Source organism: Sarcophilus harrisii, chromosome 6 (genome assembly GCF_902635505.1).
Source record: "Sarcophilus harrisii chromosome 6, mSarHar1.11, whole genome shotgun sequence".
Lineage (NCBI taxonomy): Eukaryota > Metazoa > Chordata > Mammalia > Dasyuromorphia > Dasyuridae > Sarcophilus > Sarcophilus harrisii.
Genome location: NC_045431.1, coordinates 138979936 through 139001694, shown reverse-complemented (window position 1 = coordinate 139001694; position 21759 = coordinate 138979936). Strand labels below are relative to the sequence as shown.

Sequence of the window (21759 nt, the reverse complement as noted above, 5' to 3'; positions counted from 1 at the left end):
CTTTGGGATTTGTCTTCCTCGTCTTCAAAATGTCCATAGCATAGCACCTCCTTCTCTTCTTTGCAGAGATACGGAACACTTGATTATACTATCATATTCAGGTAGTTTGTTAAACTTGTAGAACTGCTTCTTTTTTTTTTTTGTCTTTTGTTCTTTGTTATAGGGAATGGAAGAGAAAGATGGAAGGGATACATTTGGAAATGAAAGTGACATAAAAAGAAAAATCCAGAAACCATAAAATTATGGCAGCATTTATTTTATTACAACCATAATAATCTTATACTATAATCAATAATCTAAAGTCTTTTAAAATACCTTTAAAAGATATTGAAACCTACCACCTTCAAATTTCCTGCTGTCAGCTTGAGTAATTTTCTAATTATATAAGGAATTTTTTCTTGATTTAGAATTCCCCCCCATTATGTGTAGAATCAATTATTATTTTTTTAATTTGAATTCCAAATTCTCTCTTTTCTTCCCTTCTTATTAAGGTAAGCAATTTAATACAGTTTACACATGTACAATCATGCAAACATATTTCTACATTAATCATATTGTGAAAGAACACTCCCCCCCAAAACAAAACAAAAACCTCAAATAAAGAAAAAGTATGCTTCAATTTGCATTGAGAGTCCATCAGTTCTATCTCTGGAGATGGAGCATTTTTTTAAAATCATCAGACCTTCAAAAGTATATTATACAAAGAATTTTCTTTAAAAACATTAAAAAAACTTCCTAGTTCAATGCCTAATCAATGAATATTGATCAATCTTGCTAACAACTCCTTATCTGATTCTGAACTTTCATAAGATTTAATCTTTAAAATAGAAAATACTTTAAGGAAGCTGTCTTCATGAGAGAGAAAGGAATCCAGAATTTTAAGTTGGGCTGCTCTGAATCACTGCTGCATCATCAAATAGTTATAGTATCCCCAACTTGTCAAATAAAAGACAAGATAAAGGCTACTTAAAACAACTACACTTCTATCACTTAGAGCCAGCAGTAGAATAGCACTGCTGGAAACTGAAAAAAGTTATACTTAAAAGGATCAACATAATATACAACATAAAGATCAAAAAACTGTTGGGCTTCACCACCTAGGCAAGCTTTGATCCTTTTCATATAAACTCTACCAGCTTAGATAAAGAGAATAAAATTGGGAAAAACAAAACAAAACAAAACAAAACAAAACAAACAAACTCCCCAGGTCACACAGTTAAAAAGAGGCAAAGCTAGAAGCCAAACCTAAATTTTCTGGGTGCAAAATCAGGCTTTCCCCCCTACACTGTAATATATTCCCTACCTAACAGACTTTATTATGACTTCTGCTTTTTCTTATAATGTGGTATTTACATTAAACTCTTGTCTAGTAAAACTTCTTAGGATCGTAGCTTTTGAAATGTTATAGTCCTATGCTATCATTTTACAGATAAGGAAAGTGAACCCCAAAGGAGTGAAATGACTTTGTCTAATGAGGGTTTCCTATGTAATGAATCACCAAGCCAATACACAAAAGAGAGTTACTGGGGAAGTGACAGAACGCGATGGGGAGCAGCTCAGTTAGAAGTACCTGACTATTCAGCTCCAAATCTAATATCACTAGGCTAAGTAGCCCTGAAGAAGGGCAAGTCACTAAGCCTGCCCTTTAGTGTTTCATAGTGCATAACTGTAACTAATACCCAACTGGTGTTTTCTCACTAGGTTTTTCCCACATTTGGTGGGGAAACTGGACCAAACAAGAACAAAATCTGAGCCAGAAAGAAATACTGAGATTCTTTCTCCAACTGTGTGTAAATATATATATTTTTACAACATGAGATTTTATGTCGAGACAAGTACATTATTGGCATTTATTTTACAATATTGTACTATGTGTTACAATAAGATATTATATATACATGATGGCATTATTATACAATGCAATGATATTTGTCCAAAATAAAAAAGGTAATAAATTTTACTGTGTTTGTCTCTCCAAATGTAAGATAAAGCTTCCCCCTTCCTCTCCTCCCCAAAGAAAACTAATTGTTACCTTAATTAAATCACTGTCACTTCCTTGTGGAAATAGTTCCTTCAAAGTCTGAAGCTTTGCATCTTTAAGGTCTTCCAGTTCTGAGATATCATCATTTCTTTGTGTCATATCAGTATACTCTTCAGTCTGCTCATCTTCAGATTGCTCAGAACTGACATTTCCAGAAGAAAAGGCATTTCTATTCATTAAAATTGCTACTTCAAACAATAAACAAGTATTTATTAATGGACTACTATGTGCCAAATGTCACTTTTTTTATTCTGGAGACACAATGAAATATGCTAAGAGGAGCCAAGGATAATTATAGGTATATAGAAAATAAATATAAAGAGAATTAAATGCAAATAAATGTAAAAAATGAAGAGTTTGAAAGGAAAGGTATTAACAGTTGAAGAAATTAGTTTTCCCTATAATGCATTCCACAAAATATTTTAATTTCCTTTTTGCCAATATTAAAATCAGTCTATGTTAACTAGAAATCTAACTTTTTTTCATAAATTAACAGTTAAATGGATAAACCAACATTCCCCACATATACACATTATTGAAATCCATTCAAATTTTCTATGAGGAATAGTGATTCTGCCTTATCTTCTTTCCCTCCAAAAACTGCTCATTAGCAGTGTAGTGAAGGAGGAAGAAAAGGAAAAGCAATTTGACCTATGATGCCTATCTTCTATATCACTCTGCTTACTTTACACACAAAGTAAATACCTATAATTGTACAAGCTAACTAAATACAAAATTTACTTATAAGGGAGTTAAATATTTTCAGACATTACATTACATGCATGAAACTTCCCTAAAAAATAAAACTTATAGATAGGCACTGCAATGTATATCTGAGTACCAACTATCTGGTGGCTAAAAATGGAATCTCTTGAGCTCAGAACTTATGTGCTGCAACAGATTAAGTTGATGAAGCATTTTCAATATAATGAAACACCTAAGAATAGGGGACCAGTGTATTATAATAGTAAGCAAGAACTGGCCACGTCAGAAAAAGAGGAAGTTAGTGCTCCAATGTGAATACTAAGATTGGACCCATAAAGTGGGGCCCTGTATTTGTAACCTGGGCAAAATTGGGAAATGTAGTCTTTACTTAAATAAATAAGGTGAAATTGGATCTAACATCTATCTTGAACCAAAGAAATGGCCAAACTAAAAACTACTGAGGAAAGAAGGACAAATATGGCACCATTCATGAAGTGTTACTTTAAAATAGACTGCAAATATTTCCTATGTGTGAAATAAAATATTCTACTTACACTATAATCACTGGTTCTCTTCCAGACTTTTCGTCTTGATTTATATTGGAACAATTTGGGGAGCCAAAATCTTCACTGTCAGAAGACAGATCGATAAACTGTATTCCTTTTTGATTCTTGAAATATGATACACCTGACTTTCTTTCAGGCTCTGGAGTTTCTGGTACACTGGAATCTTCTGTATGAAGAAAATTATTTATTAAAGACATTTAGACTTCAAAGTTTACATTTCTATTTGTAACAAAATGAGGCAAGGCGATATAGTCACTCAAATCCTAAATCATTATTTGTCTGACACCTGACAAATTACTTCACATATCTGAGGCTATTTTGTCATTTATATAATAGTGGGGGCTAGACGATTTCTACAGGTCCCCATGAACCTATTATTTAATAATGATTAAAATATTTATAACTGATCTGACCATTTTGGAGAGCAATTTGAAGTGGGCTAAAGGACTGTATACCCCCTTTATACAGCTGTAAAATTATATACCCTTTGATCCAGCAGTGCTACTACTGGGTCTGTATCCTAAGGGAAGATTTTTCTTTCACAATATTAATACAAAAACATGTTTAAAATGATTGTACATGTATAATTTACATCAGATTCCTTGCTGTTTTGGGGAACAGGAAGGATACAAAATGTAGAACTCAGAATCTTACAAAAATGAATGTTGAAAATGTACTTGTAATTGGAGAAAAAATACTATTAAAGAGGAGGAAAAAATAAAGTATCTATCTAACTTCAATTGGTTACTTCTCAACTAAAATAGAAATTACAGATCTTGGGCATATCAGGACAAAAGAGCACTTTTATGCCATAAACAAAAATCACAAAATTTATCCTTGAAACTCTCCCATTTCCATACCATTCTTCTACCTCTTGGCCCTTATGATATATGCCAATGACCCCACACCCGCTACTATGGCACTTCGTCCACATCTCCTGTCTCCCAGATTCTTAGTTCTTATTAATTCTTCCTTCATTATAATGAAAACTCCAATCTTTTTCCCATGTCCTCTTCACATAGGTCAAAATTTCACTTCAAAACTAAGGTTTCTAAACTCTTATTTATTTTATTTTACCAAAATTTCCAAAGGAAGAGAACCACAAGATCACATAATCTTAGATATCCAACTGAGAAGGCAAGAAATATTATAGCCATCATTTTACATTTTATATATATATATATATATATATGTGTGTGTGTGTGTGTATATATATATATATATATATGTGTGTGTGTATATATATATATGTGTATATATATATATATATGAGATAGAGAGAGAGAAATGAAAAATATATTTTACTAATGAGTCAAGTCACAGGGGGAAAAAAAAAGGCAAGAAAAATAAAGAAAATCTGGAGGTGGACAGCATTTTTTCATCCTAACTCCTCTGGAATTGATGAGAATCTTTATATTAATCAGAACAATTGATGAGTTGTTATCCTGTATGTTTTCTCCTTATTCTGCTTACTTCATTTTGTACCAGTTCATATTGGGGAAAAGGAGCAAGTGAACCTTACTCTTATCAGAACTGGCTCAAAGAGGGGAATAATAATAAACACTCAATTGAGTTTAGAAATCTATCTTACTATTTATGGAAACATGTGTAGAAGAATTATACATGTTTAATATATATTGGATTACTTGCCATCTAGGAGAAGGGATGGGAGGAAGTGAGGGGAAAAAAATTTGGAACACAAGGTTTTGCAAGGGTGAATATTGAAAATTATCTATGTATATGTTTTGAAAATAAAAAACTTTAATCAAAAAAAGAAAGAAAGAAATCTATCTTACCCCTTGAGGATAGTAGAAGGGGAAAGATGATAGAAAGAAAGACAGATTGGCAGAGGGGGTAGTCCAAAGCAAAATACTTTTGAGGAAGGACAGGATCAAAAGTGAAAGAACAGAATAGGGGAAATAGCAATAATAATTGTGAAAAGAATTTTGAAGCAAATTTCTCTGATAAATGCCTCATTTCTCAAATATATAAAGAACTGATTCAAATTTATAAAAATAAAAGGAGTCATTCCCCAATTGATAAATGCCCAAAACATATGAATAGTGTTAAGATAAAGTAATCTATTCTATTCATTGCCATATAAAAAAATACTCCTAACTCACCAATGATTGGAAAAATGCAAATTAAAATAATTCTGAAGCACTTCCTCATACTTATTAGAATGGCTAAAAGGCCAGAAAAGGAAAATGGCAAATACTGGAGGGAATGTGGGGAAAATGAGACATAAATGCATTGTTTGTGAAAATTGTGAACCGATTCGATCATTCTGTAGAGCAATTTCGAACTATTCCCCATATTACAGGAACTAAGCTATAAAAGACCATGTATACCCTTTGATCTAGCAAAATCACTACTAGGAATATACCCCTAAAGAGGGGGGAGGGGAGGGGGAAGACAAGCAAAAAGGACAAGGACCTATATGTACAAAAATATTTATAGGAGCTCTTTTTCAGGACAAAGCATTGAACATTGAGGGGATGTCCATCAATAAGGGAATGTAAATAAATTGTATGTAATTATGATGGAATATTATTGTACTATAAAAAATGATCTGTAGGATGCTCTCAGAAAAACTTGGAAAGACTTCCATGAACTCGTGCAAAGTGAAATGTACTAAGCATAGAAGAATGGCAATATTATATAGCAATATAGCAATAAGTGACTTGACTAGTCTCAAAAATACAATGATCCAAGACAACTCTGAAGGACTGACTTGTGATGAAAAATGTTATCCATACCCAGAGAAAGAACTTATTGTATCTGAATACAAATTGAAGCATAGTTTTTAAACTTTATTTTTCTTGAGGGGAAGAAGGAAGTCTATGTTTTCTTTCACAACATGACTTTTATGGAAAACAAAAACAAAAACAAAAAATCTGAACAGTTCCTTTCATCACTTCTTATATTACAATAGGATTTTACCACAACTTGCAGAGATATTTCCCAACTAATGGGTATTACTTCAGTTTCCAATTCTTTGCCACCACAATATTTTTGTATATATATTTTTGAACATATGGGTCTCCTTTTCGCAATGAATATCTGAATTCCCTATATAGCTTTACCCAATTAATAAAACTATTCTGAGATGAAAAGACACTTACTAAGTACCTACTACAATCAACAATTGTGCTATTTCCAAGAGATTCTCTAACAATGTGGGTTCAAAGCACAGGAATAATGACCAGCTATGTCCCAACAAGTTACAAGTAACATCTGCAGCAAGTCTCAGTATCCCATTTTCAAAATGGTGAACATGAGTTATCAAGAAAAGGATAAGTTATAATGTTCAGGATACAGAAGTTCCCCACCATATAATCCAATACATGGGAACTTATAGATAAGTTATATTCCAAAATTCATTTCTGACTCTCAGCTATTTTGAATATTATAGTGGTTAGGTTTCTAGGCTGGTCCAAAAAATTCTATTTAATCTATAATTTAACTAAGGTATATATATATATATATACACACACACATATATGAAATGGAAAATAAAGTTTCATTAGAAGAGGAGAAAGAAGTAGATAAATGAACTTTGAAGCTTGAATCAAGAAACTTTTGGAACAGGTCAATATTTTAAACACCACAGCAGTGGTTCTTTAAAACTGATTTCACATGAAAACTGACAAACATTTAAATCATCAGTAATGATAAAGATCTTTTTTGTAACATAAATAATAAGAAAGATTTCTCTTACCTAATATTGTACAATTGAGCAGATGCTCCTCAGTTGGGAAATGGTTGAATAAGTTATGGTATATGAATGTAATGGTATATTTTTATTGTATAAGAAATGATGAGCAGGCTGACTTCAGAAAAGCCTGGAAAGACTTATATAAACTGATGCTAAGTGAAACATCATGAAGTGAGCAGAACTAAGAGAACATTGGTTTTTTCCCCCAAATTTCCAGACAATGGAAGCATTTTTCTTTTTAAAATTCAATAATAAACACAGTATTGTACATTAACAAAAATTTTTAAATTGGAGAGCGATGATTAATTCCAGAAATCCATTATTTCATGTGCTATTTTTTTCTGTCTTTTTCTTTTGATTTGTCCATTTATTTTAGTAAAGTAAAAGGCATTTTTTCTTTTTTGTCCTATAAATTCAACAAACACACACACACACAAAATACTGCTCAAGCACTTTCTAACACTGGTCAAGTCAATTCACAATATAAATCTTCATTTTCACAACATCACAGAATGTTGGAGCCTAGAAGATAATCTAGTTCAAACCTAATACAGACCCGAAAGCCTCATCAGATAGTAGAGACACTCATACTCAGTTCTAACTCCAAGTCCAGTGTGCTTTCCATGATAAAATATATTTCCTGCTTCTAACCTAAATCTCAATCTGACCAACTACCAGACGTTAAAGAAACACACATTCTGTAATGGAGTTTTTGAGCGATTTTTCCAAACCTAGATTAGATGGAGAATCTCAAAACTTATGTTACTAGAGTCTGCTGAAGATTGCTACAAAATCCTTACTATAGACATTATAAAAAGAAATCTATAATCAATGAGATTACAGATTCATTTGAATATCTGAGATGAGTGACATTCAGAACTGTATATTCAAGCAGAGCCAGCCAAGGTATTATCAATATTTGCTTAAAAAAAAAAAGTTCTATATTTTGAATCTTCCTTGATGTTTTGCTGGGCAAATAACAATGTTTTGTTTATTTTGTTTTCCTTTTCTGCTTTTCTTTTTCTATTCTGCTTTTATTTTGTAAAGTTCAATTTTTAAAAAGAGTAAAAAAAAGTAGGGGAAAAGAGAAAAAAAGGGTCAAAATTAAGTTGTGGTTTGGAGTTTTGCCAATGTTGAAAATAGTTGCTGAGGCCACAAGAGATTATAAAAATATTTTAACTTGATCTACTCAAAGTAGAAGAAATATAGACAGATCCTACACAGAAGCTCTATTCTTATCTATGTAATTGGTTAAAAACAAATGTAATATTATAATTGAAAAGCATCTTTTACCTTTCTCTGTACTCTGCATATCTTCCCCCCTCCCCCCCCCACAACAAAACAAAAAAAAAAAAAATTAGAACAAACTTCTAGGTGTAAAAATGATTAACTCAATGTGTAAATAATTTATAAACTGAACCCTTCAGAGATTATTTACATAAATTTGACATTCAATTCTATAAACATTTACAGCCTAAATTAATACGCTGCAACCTATGCACAGCAACTTAGATATAACAACAAACAAAAAGAAATCTTCCTTCATTTTAGGACTCGATTTCTAAAGAGGGTTGGAAGGTGTGGGGGGACAAGGGGGAGGGAGAGGAAGGAGAGTATCACAGAGGATGGGAGGAGAGCATGATAAAATACATACAAGTAATTTTGGGAGGGAGAGCACACTAACAACCTGGATGGGACAAGATCAATAAAAGTTTCATTTTGAGGATGGCAACTGAACAGAGCCTTGAAAGCAGCCAAGAATTATAAGATACAGACAAGTGATGTATATCCCACAGATGGGGCAGACAAAGGAGAAAGGAGGAGAGGTAACTTATCTATGCAAAAGGGAGATAAAGAAGGACCATTATGGTGACTGGTTAATAAGGCAGTCCAAAGAGGGAAGGTTTAAAAAACAAACAAAAAGACTCTCAAACATTTTGGGGGTAGGGGGGAACAGGATTTTTGGTGCTACCAGGTTCCTGGATACATCCCTCCCAGTTGCCCCCAAAACACCAGACTGCCAGAAAACAAAATAGCCATACCCATTCTTCCAAGCTTTCCCAAGAGCTAAGTAACCCTCAGGGCTTAGTAAAAACAAAGAGTTATTAAGTCATTACTTAGAGAGTAGGTAGTTGTGACAACATAAAAGGCAAATTACGGAAAAGTGGAGGGTCTCCAGGACTACCCAGAAGATGACACTATAGCACTATCGAGGTTCAAATGAATTGAAATGAGGAAGTGAAATGGAAAAGAAAAAGTACTAATTTGAGATAGGAAAAGATGGATCCTAGTACTGCTCAGTTAAAACTTATGTAGCTTTAAGCAAGTCACCAGATCTTTAGCATTTAATGTAAATTCCTAAAAAGTAAATAAAAAAGGGCTGGAACTTAGCTGGAAACTGCTAAAGCCACTTCTAAATTTAAGGTTCTAGCATTCTATGATGTTTTTTTATGGCTGATTGGGGGGGGTAAACTGTGTAAAAAAAAAAGTGTCCTCTGTAAAAAGAAATCTTTGAAAATCTGAGGCTGGCCTCCCAGACTTCAGAGAGTCTATGAGAGAGAGCATATCCTCCTCCTTGCTGGTGTTTTCTAAGGCAAAACACACCCACACCCATCTCTCTCCCCCCACCCTCCCTCCCCATTGATAGGCGGATCCCTATTCAAAATCTGGCTGAAAAACCCTTCAAAGTTTTAATAAAATATGTTTCTGTTCACTCATTCTCTGCAGAATGTCCAAAGTAGTATGCTTTGCCGTTTTGCCATAGCTGCCAGGACTCCTGCCCGCTGTGAAGACTTTCTTTTCTTAATGCCAGCCTCTATTTGGACTTTGCCACTCGGAAGTCAGTCTTCCTAGAAGAGTTGACTTCTCATCCAAAAATTAATTTCCCTTTTGCCATTCAATATTTCGGGTTCATGCTTTCATGAAAAATCTGTGCCAACCAGAAGGGGATTCCCACAACTCCCACTAACCTCATCATGGGCTTCTTCAAAGGCAGCTTGGCAATACCAAATGAAAGAGGACATTCATTTTCCCTTTTGGCAATGTATTCCGAAGACAATCATCAAAAGAAACCAATCAGCTGTATCAGAACTGCATATTAGCTTAGAATGTAGCTATAAAAATAAATTAAATTTCTTTTTTGAGACTCTAAAACTAAGACATTGCTTTATCTTTAAGATTAAAAAAGCTAGGAAGAATTCTATCATTGTAGAAATTAGAACTATAACTGAGACTAGTAAATAAATAAGAAGCAATCTTTCAAATATCACTGAATGACTTGACCCACACACAAAAAAGCAATGATGTCTCACAATTGTGAAGATGAGAAATCATTTTATCTACTTTCTAAGACTAATTCATTTTCTAGTAAATTACTAGATCTCGACAGAAAAACACTTCAAACAAAAATAAAAGTGCAAACAAAAAATACATTCTCAAAGATGAATCAACATGAAACAGCACAGTCTAAGTAAGGGTTCCATTAAATAGATCAAGGTTAATCATTTTTTGTTTTTGTTTTGTAATCAAGATTAAAGTATATTTTAAAAAAAATCAGAATGGCATTAAAAGTATTTTCAAGAAAATTTAAAAATGAGAAGTGAAAAGCAACATGGAATAATAAAGAATTTGTTTTTGAATCATAATACCTGGAGTCCTTACCTATGACATATATGACGCATAATTTCTAGATTTTCCCAGGTAACTCTCTAAGATTATAAATTTCAAAGCAATTGCTAATGTCACTGGGACATTCCTTAGGCAGATGAAATAACACTCCCTCCACTCCCCTCTCTGTAAAAGTGATACTTCAATTTTTAAGATGCCATATATTATATACATTTATCTTCAAAAATGGGTCACACAAACACTGTAAAACTAAGTTATGGCTCACTGATTATAGAATTAATAGTATGGAAATTTTAAATTGTATATTCAATTCTATAAATCACAAAATTGTAATTTTATAGCAAGAAATTGAAAGAACATTTTAATCATTTTAAATGAAGTAAAGGATGCCCAAAGTTGTTTAGTGACTTTCCTAACATCATTTACCAGTTAGAACCAAATTCTAGAGCAGAACGAACTCCTAAGTCCAAAAAGAAAAATTTGGGGGTTTTCTTGGCAAAGATATTAGAATGGTTTGTCATTTCCCTCTCCAGCTCATTTAATAAATGAGAAAACAGACAAATAGTTAAAATATCAGAGGCCACATTTTAACTCATGTCCTCCTGACTTCAACTATAACCACTCTGTCACTTAGTTATCCCAGGGGAGATAAATCGGACTAAAGAAAAAAAAGTTATAGTGCAGAAAATCACTGAAAAGGGCTTCCTGTACAAGGCTGGCTTTTAAACAACCAGCTAAGGAAGAAGGGTGTTAGAGACTTTCCTTCTGAGAATTGCCATGTATGCCATGTCCCCTGGTAGGGTGGACCCAGGAGATAAAAAGGGGCTTGGCCTCTGAGGCAGGAAGTTGTGTCTTAAAGGTGTTTCCTTGAGAAGGTGAGGGGTGCGTCCTCTTGCTAGATCTTTTCTTAGGCTGAAGCACTAACTCAGGGTGCTTTTGCGAACCCATCTCCGCAATGCAGAGTGGGCTAAACACAACGTAATCCCAGAGGAGAATAAATATAAATGGCCAGCCTTGCCATAGGCAAGTAGAGAGAGAGGCAGAGATGTAGAAAGATTCAAAGAGAGAGAGAGAGAGAGAGAGAGACACACACACAGACATACATACATACACTTGTTCTTGCTTCCTGCTAATCCCTGCTTAGATTACCAATAAAGAAAGGCTGTTTGGCATTTTAACATAAGTCTGGTCTTCACGTCTATCGGGGAAGATTGGTTATGTATGACTCTGGCAATCAGTTAATCTCGGTGGAAGAAGTTACAGAAGGGGATTCAACATAAGGATTCAAGCAACTTGAAATCACTTGAAATTTCTAATTTTCAAAGTAAAAACGAACAAACAATGCTGTGTAGTTGTTCTGAACCACGGAACCACAGAACGAAGATACTTCTATTTATCTAACAAAAAAGTCTGCTCTAATTATAGCCAAAGATAATACCCGTGAGAAATAATCTTATAGGCCTAAATATACTAACTTCAAGTGCAAAAAAAAAATTTTTTTTCAGAAGCATTTCTACCTCAATAATGTGAAAAAGGAAAAAGTATGTTTTTGATGGTTAGAATACAATCCCTTCTATCTATCTGCTAAATTCTAAAGAGGGCGTGGAAGACATTGGAGACATCTACAATGATGTAAAAAAGACATTAATAAAAAATTATTGGGGGCAGCTAGGTGACACAGTGGATAGAACACTAGCCCTGAAGTGTTCTTCACTTCAGGAAGGAACAGTTCAAATCTGGCCTGACACTTAACACTTTCTAGCTTCGTGGCCCTGGGTAAGTCATTTGACCCCAACTGCCTCAGCAAATAAATACATAAATGAAAATTATTTTTTTAAAATTTGTCATGTTTGGGCATGATTCAAAACATTCCTCTTGGCTAAATCAATAAAACATTAACTTTATAACAACATTCAATTGTGCATTAAATATCTCTGATGGGCAAGGCTATGAAGGTGAAAATTATGACTTTACAGGCTAAATCTGATAAAAGTTAAGAAAAGAACCAGACAAAGTACTATAACAAAAGTTGAGGAGAAAAATTCACTTCAGCTAGATAGATTCACAAAACAAGTGAGCTTGCTATTGAAAGAAGTGAAGTATTTTAAGTTATACAACTTTAGTTGGGCCCTCACTGTTGCTAGATAATTCTACTTTCATCCCTGCTCAAATCCAACATGACTGCTCCAAATCCCAACTCTCTCAGCTGCTTGGCTTGCCTCTTATTTCACAATAAAAAAAACACTAAGGCCATTCACTGTAAGCTCCCTCTTCTTCACCCTTATTATTTAGATACCTTCTGTCACTCTCTTCTTTCATCTCTGTCTGACATGATAAAGAGTCCTTTATCTTTAAGCAAGGCTAACTATTTTCAAGCAATCTTATTCCATCTTGTCTCCTCCAACAGAATGCCCCTTCTGGGCTTCCTCACTCTTTTACTTATGTTCAATATCTCCTTATCTACTGTCTCATTCTCTATTCCGTACAAACCCCATCCTAAAATAATAATAATACAAATTCTCTCCCTTGGATTTTTCCATTATCTACTACAACTTTTACAGCTAAACTCCTTGATATTTACAACAGGTGCATCCAATCCATCTTCTCACTTAAAATGAAAACTGTTCTAATCCAAAAATATTCATGATCTTAATTGCTAAATACAAATCCTTTTCTCAGTTCTTATTTTTCTTGACCCCTAATCTCCAATATCATTTCACACTCTCTCCTTCTTGAAATTCTTCTCTCTAGGTTTTCAGGATATCACTTTCTCGTGGTTCTCCTACCTACTCTGAGTCTCCTTTATTGGATCTTTATCTAGATCATGCCCCCTAACAACTATAGATGTCTTAGAGTTCTGTTGTGGATCCTGTTCTCTTCTTCCTCTATATTTGATGATTTTATCAGATCCCACAGATTTAATTGCCACTGTAAGCTAATAATTCTCAAATATACTTTTCTTGCCCCAAGGTTCTCTGCTGACCTCCAATCTCACATATCCAACTACCTTCCAGATACTTCAAACTGAGGTCAAAAAAAGACCTCAATGTCAAGCAGACCTCATAAAATGATTATGTCCAAAACAAAATTCATTATTTTCCCCCCTACCTCTCTCCTGTTCCTACCTTCCCTATTACCACAGAGGGCAAAACAAGTTTCCCAAAGGTTTACAACCTGGAAGTGTCCTGCATTCCTTATTCTCATCTACCATCCCCAAGCTGTTGCGAAGGCCTGCTAATTTCACCTTAGCAAAATATCTAATTGCAATAGTCTACTATAGTACTTAATGTAACTGACTACTGCCTCCTCTAGGTTTGGGGAGTAATATTCTCTTGCCTCTTCCTCTTACCTACTTAAGGACTTATTTTCAATATCTTTTTGGAATCATCATTCACACCACACCCCTCAACTGTAGTTATACCACCAAGGTTTTGTCCTGGGACATGATCTCTTATTAACCTCTCTCATCAGTTTCCACGAGTTTAATTAGTAAACTCTATGTATGATTACCACAACTCTATAATTTAGTTTGTGGTTCCAGCTCTAGTTTATATCAACTGCCTATCTGACATTTCAAACTAGATGTTCCATCCATCTCAAATTCACTATGTCCAAAATAACTATTATCAACTCTTGGTCAAAAACCCATCCCTCTTCCAAACATTCTCATTATTGAGGTCACCATAAGTCTTCTATTTATCTTGTCCCATTCAAAGCCTCACTCTATGTATCTAAACAGAGGCAATTCTTGTTATAATACCTCTCTGCCTCCAAACTGGTTTTAATAAATGCTTATTGACTGATTGGCGAGACCTTCATTTTAGGAAAAATACTTTAAGAGCAAAAAGTAGGGGAAGGACTTGCGACAAGAGCCCCAAGCAGAAAGCTACAGTTACGTGAAGGGAAAGATGTTGTAGAACTAGAAATGACAAGAAAATTCACAACAGATTTGATATATGCGATGTCAGTAAAGAGTTGAAGATGAAATTGCTGGTCTAAGTGTTCAAAAAGCCAGTGATAACCCTTTTGAATAGCAGTAGAAAAGCTAGGAATAAGAGGAGCATTGGGGAAGAAAGTGAATTGGTTCTATTTTAGACAAGATTAATTTGAATTTGAGATGCATATGAGAAGTTCAAAAGGCACAGAAAAGTATGAGACTAGAGCTCAAAATTAGGACTACTTAAAGAGATCTAGGAATCAGTCTTCATATAGATGATAAACTACCAAGGGAGCTGATAAAATCACCCAGTGAGATAGCATAGAAAGAGAGGGGCTGGGACAGAGGAGAAAACGGAGAACCAGAGAAGTTAAATGATTTCCCTTTAGTCACAAAACTCAATCAATAAGCATTTATCAAGCTGTACCTGGTGCTAGGTGATGGAGGATACAAAAACAAAAGCCCAAGTTCCTGCCTCAAGGAAATTTTAATGGTAGGGAAAAACAAATTAAAAAGTGTATATAATGTGTGTGTGTATATATATATATATATATAAACCCACTCATATGTAAGTACATATATATATATAAATGGAAAGAGAGACAGAGACAAAAAAAAAAGAGACACACAAAGAGATGGACATGGCAACCCAGAAAGACAGACAAGAAAACGTTTGAGGGATAAGGCAATATCAGAAAACAAACGCTATCAGAAGAAGAAAATACAGAAAGCACAATTGGAAAGAGAAAACATGGCAATCAAGTATATCAGGGTCCTGATTGACTTTGATTGAATGTAAATAACAATCATTTCTGCTTTGGACAGAAACCCTGAGGGTCTTTCCCTCTCAGATTTAATTATATGGATTTTACTTTTTTTGATTAGGTGAAAGATGAGATTCTTTGCCTCAAATGCTACCCAGCCTTAATCACTGAATGGGTACAGCCTCAGTCAAACTGAGACTGGTTGAAGACCCTAACTTAAAAAGGCCAAGATCTCCCATTTCCTTCAAGGTCATCGTTAATAGTCTGGATCTGCATCTTGGACCCAGATGACTCTGGAGGGAAAAGTGAGTCAGGTGATCTTGCACAATGCTCCCTCACTTAAATCTAATTCACTTGTATTTCACAGCATCACTTCCCTGAAAACTTAAGGCCAAAATGGGGAAATAACTTGACCAAGGTCACATGGCATTAGGATTGGACCCAGATCCTCTGACTTCAAAATCAGTGTTTCCTGTTATAGCATTAACAAACCTCTACTGAAAGAGCTATAACAATTCTCAGAAATTCTCTCCTAGAATCTGAGACTACCATTAAAGATGCAAATAGTCTTATGCCACCCCCCCCAAAAAAAACCCAGATATAAACCATTTCCAAAAATACTTAATAGTAAGCATCTTGCAGGATAGAAATGTTGTCTTTTTTAAAATCTGTACAGTATACAAAACAGAAGATAAATGTTGAACTAAAAAGTGAGTAACTTAACAAGTCTAGTAAGGGTAACCAATGCCTTCAATATCGAGCTTTAAAGAGATGTAAAGTTGAAATCACTGAAACATTTCTGATAAACATTTCATAGTTTAAATTTTTTTTTCCACAAAATGTCAAGAATTTCAAAGGAATTAATGAAAAAAAAAAAAAATCAAATGAAGGTGGCCTAGCTGTACCAGATCTAAAATTATATTATAAAGCAGCAGTTACCAAAACCATTTGGTATTGGCTAAGAGAAAGATTAGTTGATCAGTGGAATAGGTTAGATTCAAAGGGCAAAACAGTCAATAACTTTAATAATCTAGTGTTTGACAAACCCAAAGACCTCTGCTTTTGGGATAAGAACTCACTGACAAAAATTGCTGGGAAAATTGGAAATTAGTATGGTAGAAACTAGGCATTGACCCACACTTAACACCGTACACCAAGATAAGGTCAAAATGGGTTCATGACCTAGGCATAAAGAATAAGATTATAAACAAATTAGAGGAACATAGGATAATTTACCTCTCAGACCTGTGGAAGAGGAAGGAATTTATGACCAAAGAAGAACTAGAGATCATTACTAATCATAAAATAAAAAATTCTGATTATATCAAATTGAAAAGTTTTTGTACAAACAAAACGAATGCAGACAAGATAAGAAGGAAAGCAATAACTGGGAAAACAGTTTTACAATCAAAAGTTCTGATAAAAACCTCATTTCCAAAATATGTAGAGAATGGACTCTAATTTATAAGAAATCAAGCCATTCTCCAGTTGATAAATGATCAAAGGACATGAACAGACAATTCTCAGACGAAGAAATTGAAACTATTTCTAGTCATATGAAAAGATGCTCCAAGTCATTATTAATCAGAGAAATGCAAATTAAGACCACTCTGAGATACCACTAACCTTGTCAGATTGGCTAGAATGACAGGGAAAGATAATGCGGAATGGTGGAGGGGATGTGGGAAAACAGGGACACTGATACATTGTTGGTGGAACTGTGAATACATCCAGTCATTCTGGAGAGCAATTCAGAACTATGCTCAAAAAGTTATCAAACTGTGCATACCCATTGATCCAGCAGTGTTACTACTGGGCTTATATCCCTAAGAGATTTTTTTTAAAAATTATAATAGCTTTTTGTTGACAGAACCCATGCCAGAGTAATTTTTTACATTATCCCTTGCATTCACTTCTGTTCCAATTTTTCCCATCTCCCTCCACTCCCTCCCCTAGATGACAAACAGTCCTATATATGTTAAATATGTCGCAGTATATCCTAGATACAATATATGTGTGCAGAACCAAACAGTTCTCTTGTTGCATAGGGAGAATTGGATTCAGAAGGTAGAAATAACCCGGGAAGAAAAACAAAAATGCAAACATTTTACATTCATTTCGCAGTGTTCTTTCTTTGGGTGTAGCTGCTTCTGTCCATCATTGATCAACTGAAACCGAGTTGGGTCTCCCAAAAAGATTTTAAAGAAGGGAAAGAGACCTGTATGTGCAAGAATGTTCATTGCAGATCTCTTTGTAGTGGCCAGAAACTGGAAACTGAGTGGATGCCCATCAATTGGAGAATGGCTGAATAAATTGTGGTATATGAATATTATTGTTGTGTAAGAAATGACCAACAGGATGATTTCAGAAAGGCCTGGAGAGACCTACACGAACTGATGCTGAGTGAAATGAGCAGGACCAGATCACTATATACTTCAACAACAATACTATATGATGATCAATTCTGATGGACCTGGCCCTCTTCAAGAATGAGATGAACCAAATCAGCTCCAATAGAGCAATAATGAATTGAACCAGCCACACCTAGGGAAAGAACTCTGGGAGATGACTATGAACAACTACATAGAATTCCCAATCCCTCTACCTTTGTCTACCTGCATTTTTTATTTCCTTCACAGGCTAATGGTACACTATTTCCAGCAAAATAACTGTTTTGAAATGTATACTTGTTTTTGACCAGCAAAATAACTGTTTGGAAATGTATACTAATATTGTATTTAATTTATAGTTTAACATATTTAACATATATTGGTCAATCTGCCATCTGGGGGAGGGGGTTGGAGGGAAGGAGAGGAAGAATTATAACATAAGGTTTGGCAATTGTCAATGCTGTAAAATTACCCATGCATATAACTTGAAAATAAAAAGCTATAATAAATTTAAAAAAAAATGTATCCATTAGAAGCTAAGATGGGAGGTAAGATAGTGACTTCTGTCAGTGAGTGAATAGTGGATAAATGGTAAGAGCAATGGAGCTAGCAATCAAGGGATTTAAATCTACTCAATCATAAGCTCCACAAGACGGCAGACAGTTAAGAAGTGTTAAGTGTCTGAGGCCAGATTTGAACTTGGGTCCTCCTGATCTTGGGGCTGGTACTGTATCCACTGAACCACCTAAGCTAGCCCCTAAAACGATAATTTAAACAAACTAAAAACTTTAGTCCTAAATGCTGCCCAAAGACTCAATGAGTGCCACTGGCTAGAAAGGGACATGGGGGGGTAAAAAAAAAATAAAAAAAATAAAAAGAAAAGTACTGAAGAGATAGAAAGCATTATTAATGGTCAGTGCAATATGAAGCTTACTCTTTAACCAAAATGATGTTTCTTGTAAATAAAAAAAAGCTTTAATCTCTTTCTTTTCTTTCTATTCAATTTATAGCCTGACTAAAAATGAAACTTCACTTCTGGCTTTCTCCTTTCTAAACTGTACTGCTCCAAAAGCTGAGAATCACAGAATCAAGAGTTAGGATGGAATCTCAGAAGTGATTCTGTCCCAGTTCTCACCAAATCTAGAAATCCCTCTGTAATGTTCTTAACAAAATTAAGAACATGCTGCTAAAACACATCCAATAACTACCTATTCACTTTTCAGACAACTCTAAATTGTTAGATCTTCATCCACATTTTTTACTTCCCCTAGAAAACTCAACAAAGGACCTTATATGTCATCTGCATTCTAGAGGATGTCTAGAAGGAAGGATAGTTCTAGGACCTGAACTTTCTGTCCTTTCTAGATTACAGCTGAGGTTGAGGTGCAAAATTGTGACAATTTAAACATCATCTCTATGGAATTTTTCCTGCAAGATTTCTCAGCAGTATTATCATTTCCATCTTACAGGTGAGAAAAAGTTTCAGAAATTAGAGGTAGATGAGACTCCCAGGTTTTCAAGATTCCAGATTTAAGGCTCCTTTAAATCCATCATGCTCAAGTGACCCAGATTGTAGACAAAAACCAATACCCTTGTTTTAGTGGTGATTTCTTCAGTTGCAATTATTCTGATTATTGTCCTGAAATTATCCTTCACCTTCTGGGATGGAGGAAAAAGATGTGAAGATCGTGAAGATGTATACAACTCCTAAGGCAACAAGGCCTTGTCTATGATGTAGTGAACTATGGTCAATTAAGTGATTGTGAGAAGGAATAAAAAATGGCTTGTGCTTCACATCCCAGGCTTTCAAACATATTACATAATTTTGCAATGGTGTGACTCACCTGTTTTTTCTGTTATATCTGAATCTGGTGTTCCTGGCCTGCTGCCTTTACCCCCTTCAAGATCGTCATCTTCAATAATAGTGGAAACGGGTGAAGGAGGCTCAACCTGAGAAGGAAGTGGAGTAGGAGGAGGAGGCAGCTGGGGAGCTGGCTCGGGCTGTTCCTGAATTTTATTTCTCTTCTCAAAGCGGAACCGGTCCAGGTTGAAGAGACTCATGGTGATGGAAACCTACCGACCACCCTATGGGAGCTGGCCCGGATAATCTACGGGGAACAAAACCACCACCACAACACAAAGAGAGGCCGTGAGATCCAGAGCCCAGAGGGCGGCCCAGCAATCCAACCCAGGGCGCGGGACAATGGGCAGCAGGCTCGGGGGGTGGGGGCGGGGGATGTAGCGGGGCCGGAGTGGGAGTCGCCGCAGCCGCCTCGCGCCGGGGCCTCGCCGGGGACAGGGGAGTGAGGGAGGGGACGGGCACACCTCTTTTCATCACCCTCCCCGGCAGCACGCGCTCGCTGACCCCGGTGCACCTCGGCCCCCGCGGGCTCCCGCCACCGCGCTCCCCGCTCCAACTCCCGCCAAGGCAGGCCCGCCGAACTCGCCGTCAGCCCTGTCCCGGCCTCCCCCTGCCCCGCGCCGGACGTGTCGGGCCCGCGCCACGAAAAGCCGCGGGGACACAAAGGGGCTTCGGCCCGGCAGCGGCAGAGGCTGAGGCCCGGCGGCGGCTGGCGGGGACCCGCCCGGAAGTTGACGCAACGCAAACCCAGCCGAGAGGAAGAGGGCAGGAACAAGAAGACCTACAGGAGGCTGGCCCGGGGAGGTCGGGGAATTGGTGAGGGAGGCACGGGGACCGTGTCCTTCTTTTCGGACCGCACTACGTGGGGTCTCGGAGCCTCGAGAGGGAGGAAAGAAAAGCTGAATGGGGAGATTAAAACACCGAAGGAGAAAGGCGACGGCAGCCGGGAAGGGACCTAAACAAACGGCGAAGGCGATGAGGAACTCCGCGTGCGCGCCCTGATGACGCAACGCGCCGCCCTTGCGTCCCCCTTCACCCGCGACCGCGAGCGGAAAGAGTCGGAGCGCGCGCTGTTGCTATGACACTATTACCTCCCCTTTCCTTCCCCGCTTCGGGTCTCCCTCTCCTCGATAACACTCCCCGCGCCTCAGCGACGGTCAGCGCAATCGCTGCTCTCTCCCCGACTGCTTTAGGTGGCTGCGTTTGGGGCGGGAGGCTTCCCGCATCTCCTCTTCTGGAAAGCCTCTTAGAATAGGCTCCTTGTTAGGGCTGATTCCTCCGTCCCTGAATGTGTGAAAAGAGCTCCCGGCACGGCGCCTTCTTTTGGCCCTGAGGCCCAGAACTGCTCTGAACATCGGTTTCTTCCTCTATAAAAGACAATTCGTAACGCTACAAGCACTTGTCCTCCCAACTGAGTTTAAAATCCTATTTTTTTTCCACTTACTTGGACTTGTTATCAACTCACTTAGCTTTTCAGCGCTCCTCCCCCCAAAAACAAAAACACGGGGTCAAGTGCTCTTTAAGCACCAATTGTTGTACCTTGAATAAATCATTTTAGGTCTGAGCTAAAGGGTTTTATGTCTAAATCATGGACCCATTTTGATCTTATCTTGGTATACGGTGTTGTGTGGGTCCATGGAGTTAAAGGGTTTTAAGGTGAGAGCATCGTATACCTTGAAGGTCTCTTCTAAGTCTAAATCCATGATCCAGCCATCTGATGTGGCTATCCTAAGAGCCCGGGTTACAAATGGAAAGAATGTAGTCAGGTGTACTATCAGTTAATAAACGCCTGTTATGTGCCACAAAGCTCCTGAATGCTAGGAAGAAAGTAATAGTCCATCCCTGCCCTCAAGAAAATAACTCCCCTGGGGGACTCTGCATAAGAACAAAAATTATATCTGATAAATTGGAAGTAATCTCTAATAAAAGGCAGGTGTGTGGTTTCTGCAGTCAGTATCATCAGTAAGCACACGCTGGGCCCCAAAGGTTATAAAGCCAAAAGGGAAACAATGTATTTGAGACCCTTGCTCCCAGTTTTTAAGGGGTGGGGCAAGGAGGGAAGGGACAAGTGTTTATCCTTTTGGTGTTCTGCGGTTTCATTCGTGTTTGTTGCACTTTTCTTAGGAAAGACGCTGGGATGATCTATTTTA

At 36.6% G+C, this 21759-nt stretch overlaps 1 protein-coding gene across 3 annotated transcripts in view; it reads right to left on the bottom strand.

The window, feature by feature from the left end:
* The window catches only part of SMARCAD1 (SWI/SNF-related, matrix-associated actin-dependent regulator of chromatin, subfamily a, containing DEAD/H box 1), an 86014-nt gene extending 65401 nt beyond the window's left edge, over window positions 1-20613 (bottom strand). Inside the window, exons 1-4 of one of the 3 annotated variants that reach the window (XM_012551971.3) lie at window positions 20395-20613; window positions 19593-19856; window positions 3301-3478; window positions 2033-2183 (exon numbers count right to left, since the gene is read on the bottom strand). In XM_012551971.3, the coding sequence (XP_012407425.1) occupies window positions 2033-2183; window positions 3301-3478; window positions 19593-19809 (546 nt within the window). In that variant the 5' untranslated portion in view covers window positions 19810-19856; window positions 20395-20613. Of the gene's footprint in view, window positions 1-2032; window positions 2184-3300; window positions 3479-19592; window positions 19857-20073; window positions 20362-20394 lie in introns of those variants that run through there. The other 2 variants (XM_012551970.3, XM_031942330.1) reach the window with 2 other exon arrangements.
* Between the last annotated feature and the right edge of the window lie 1146 nt (window positions 20614-21759).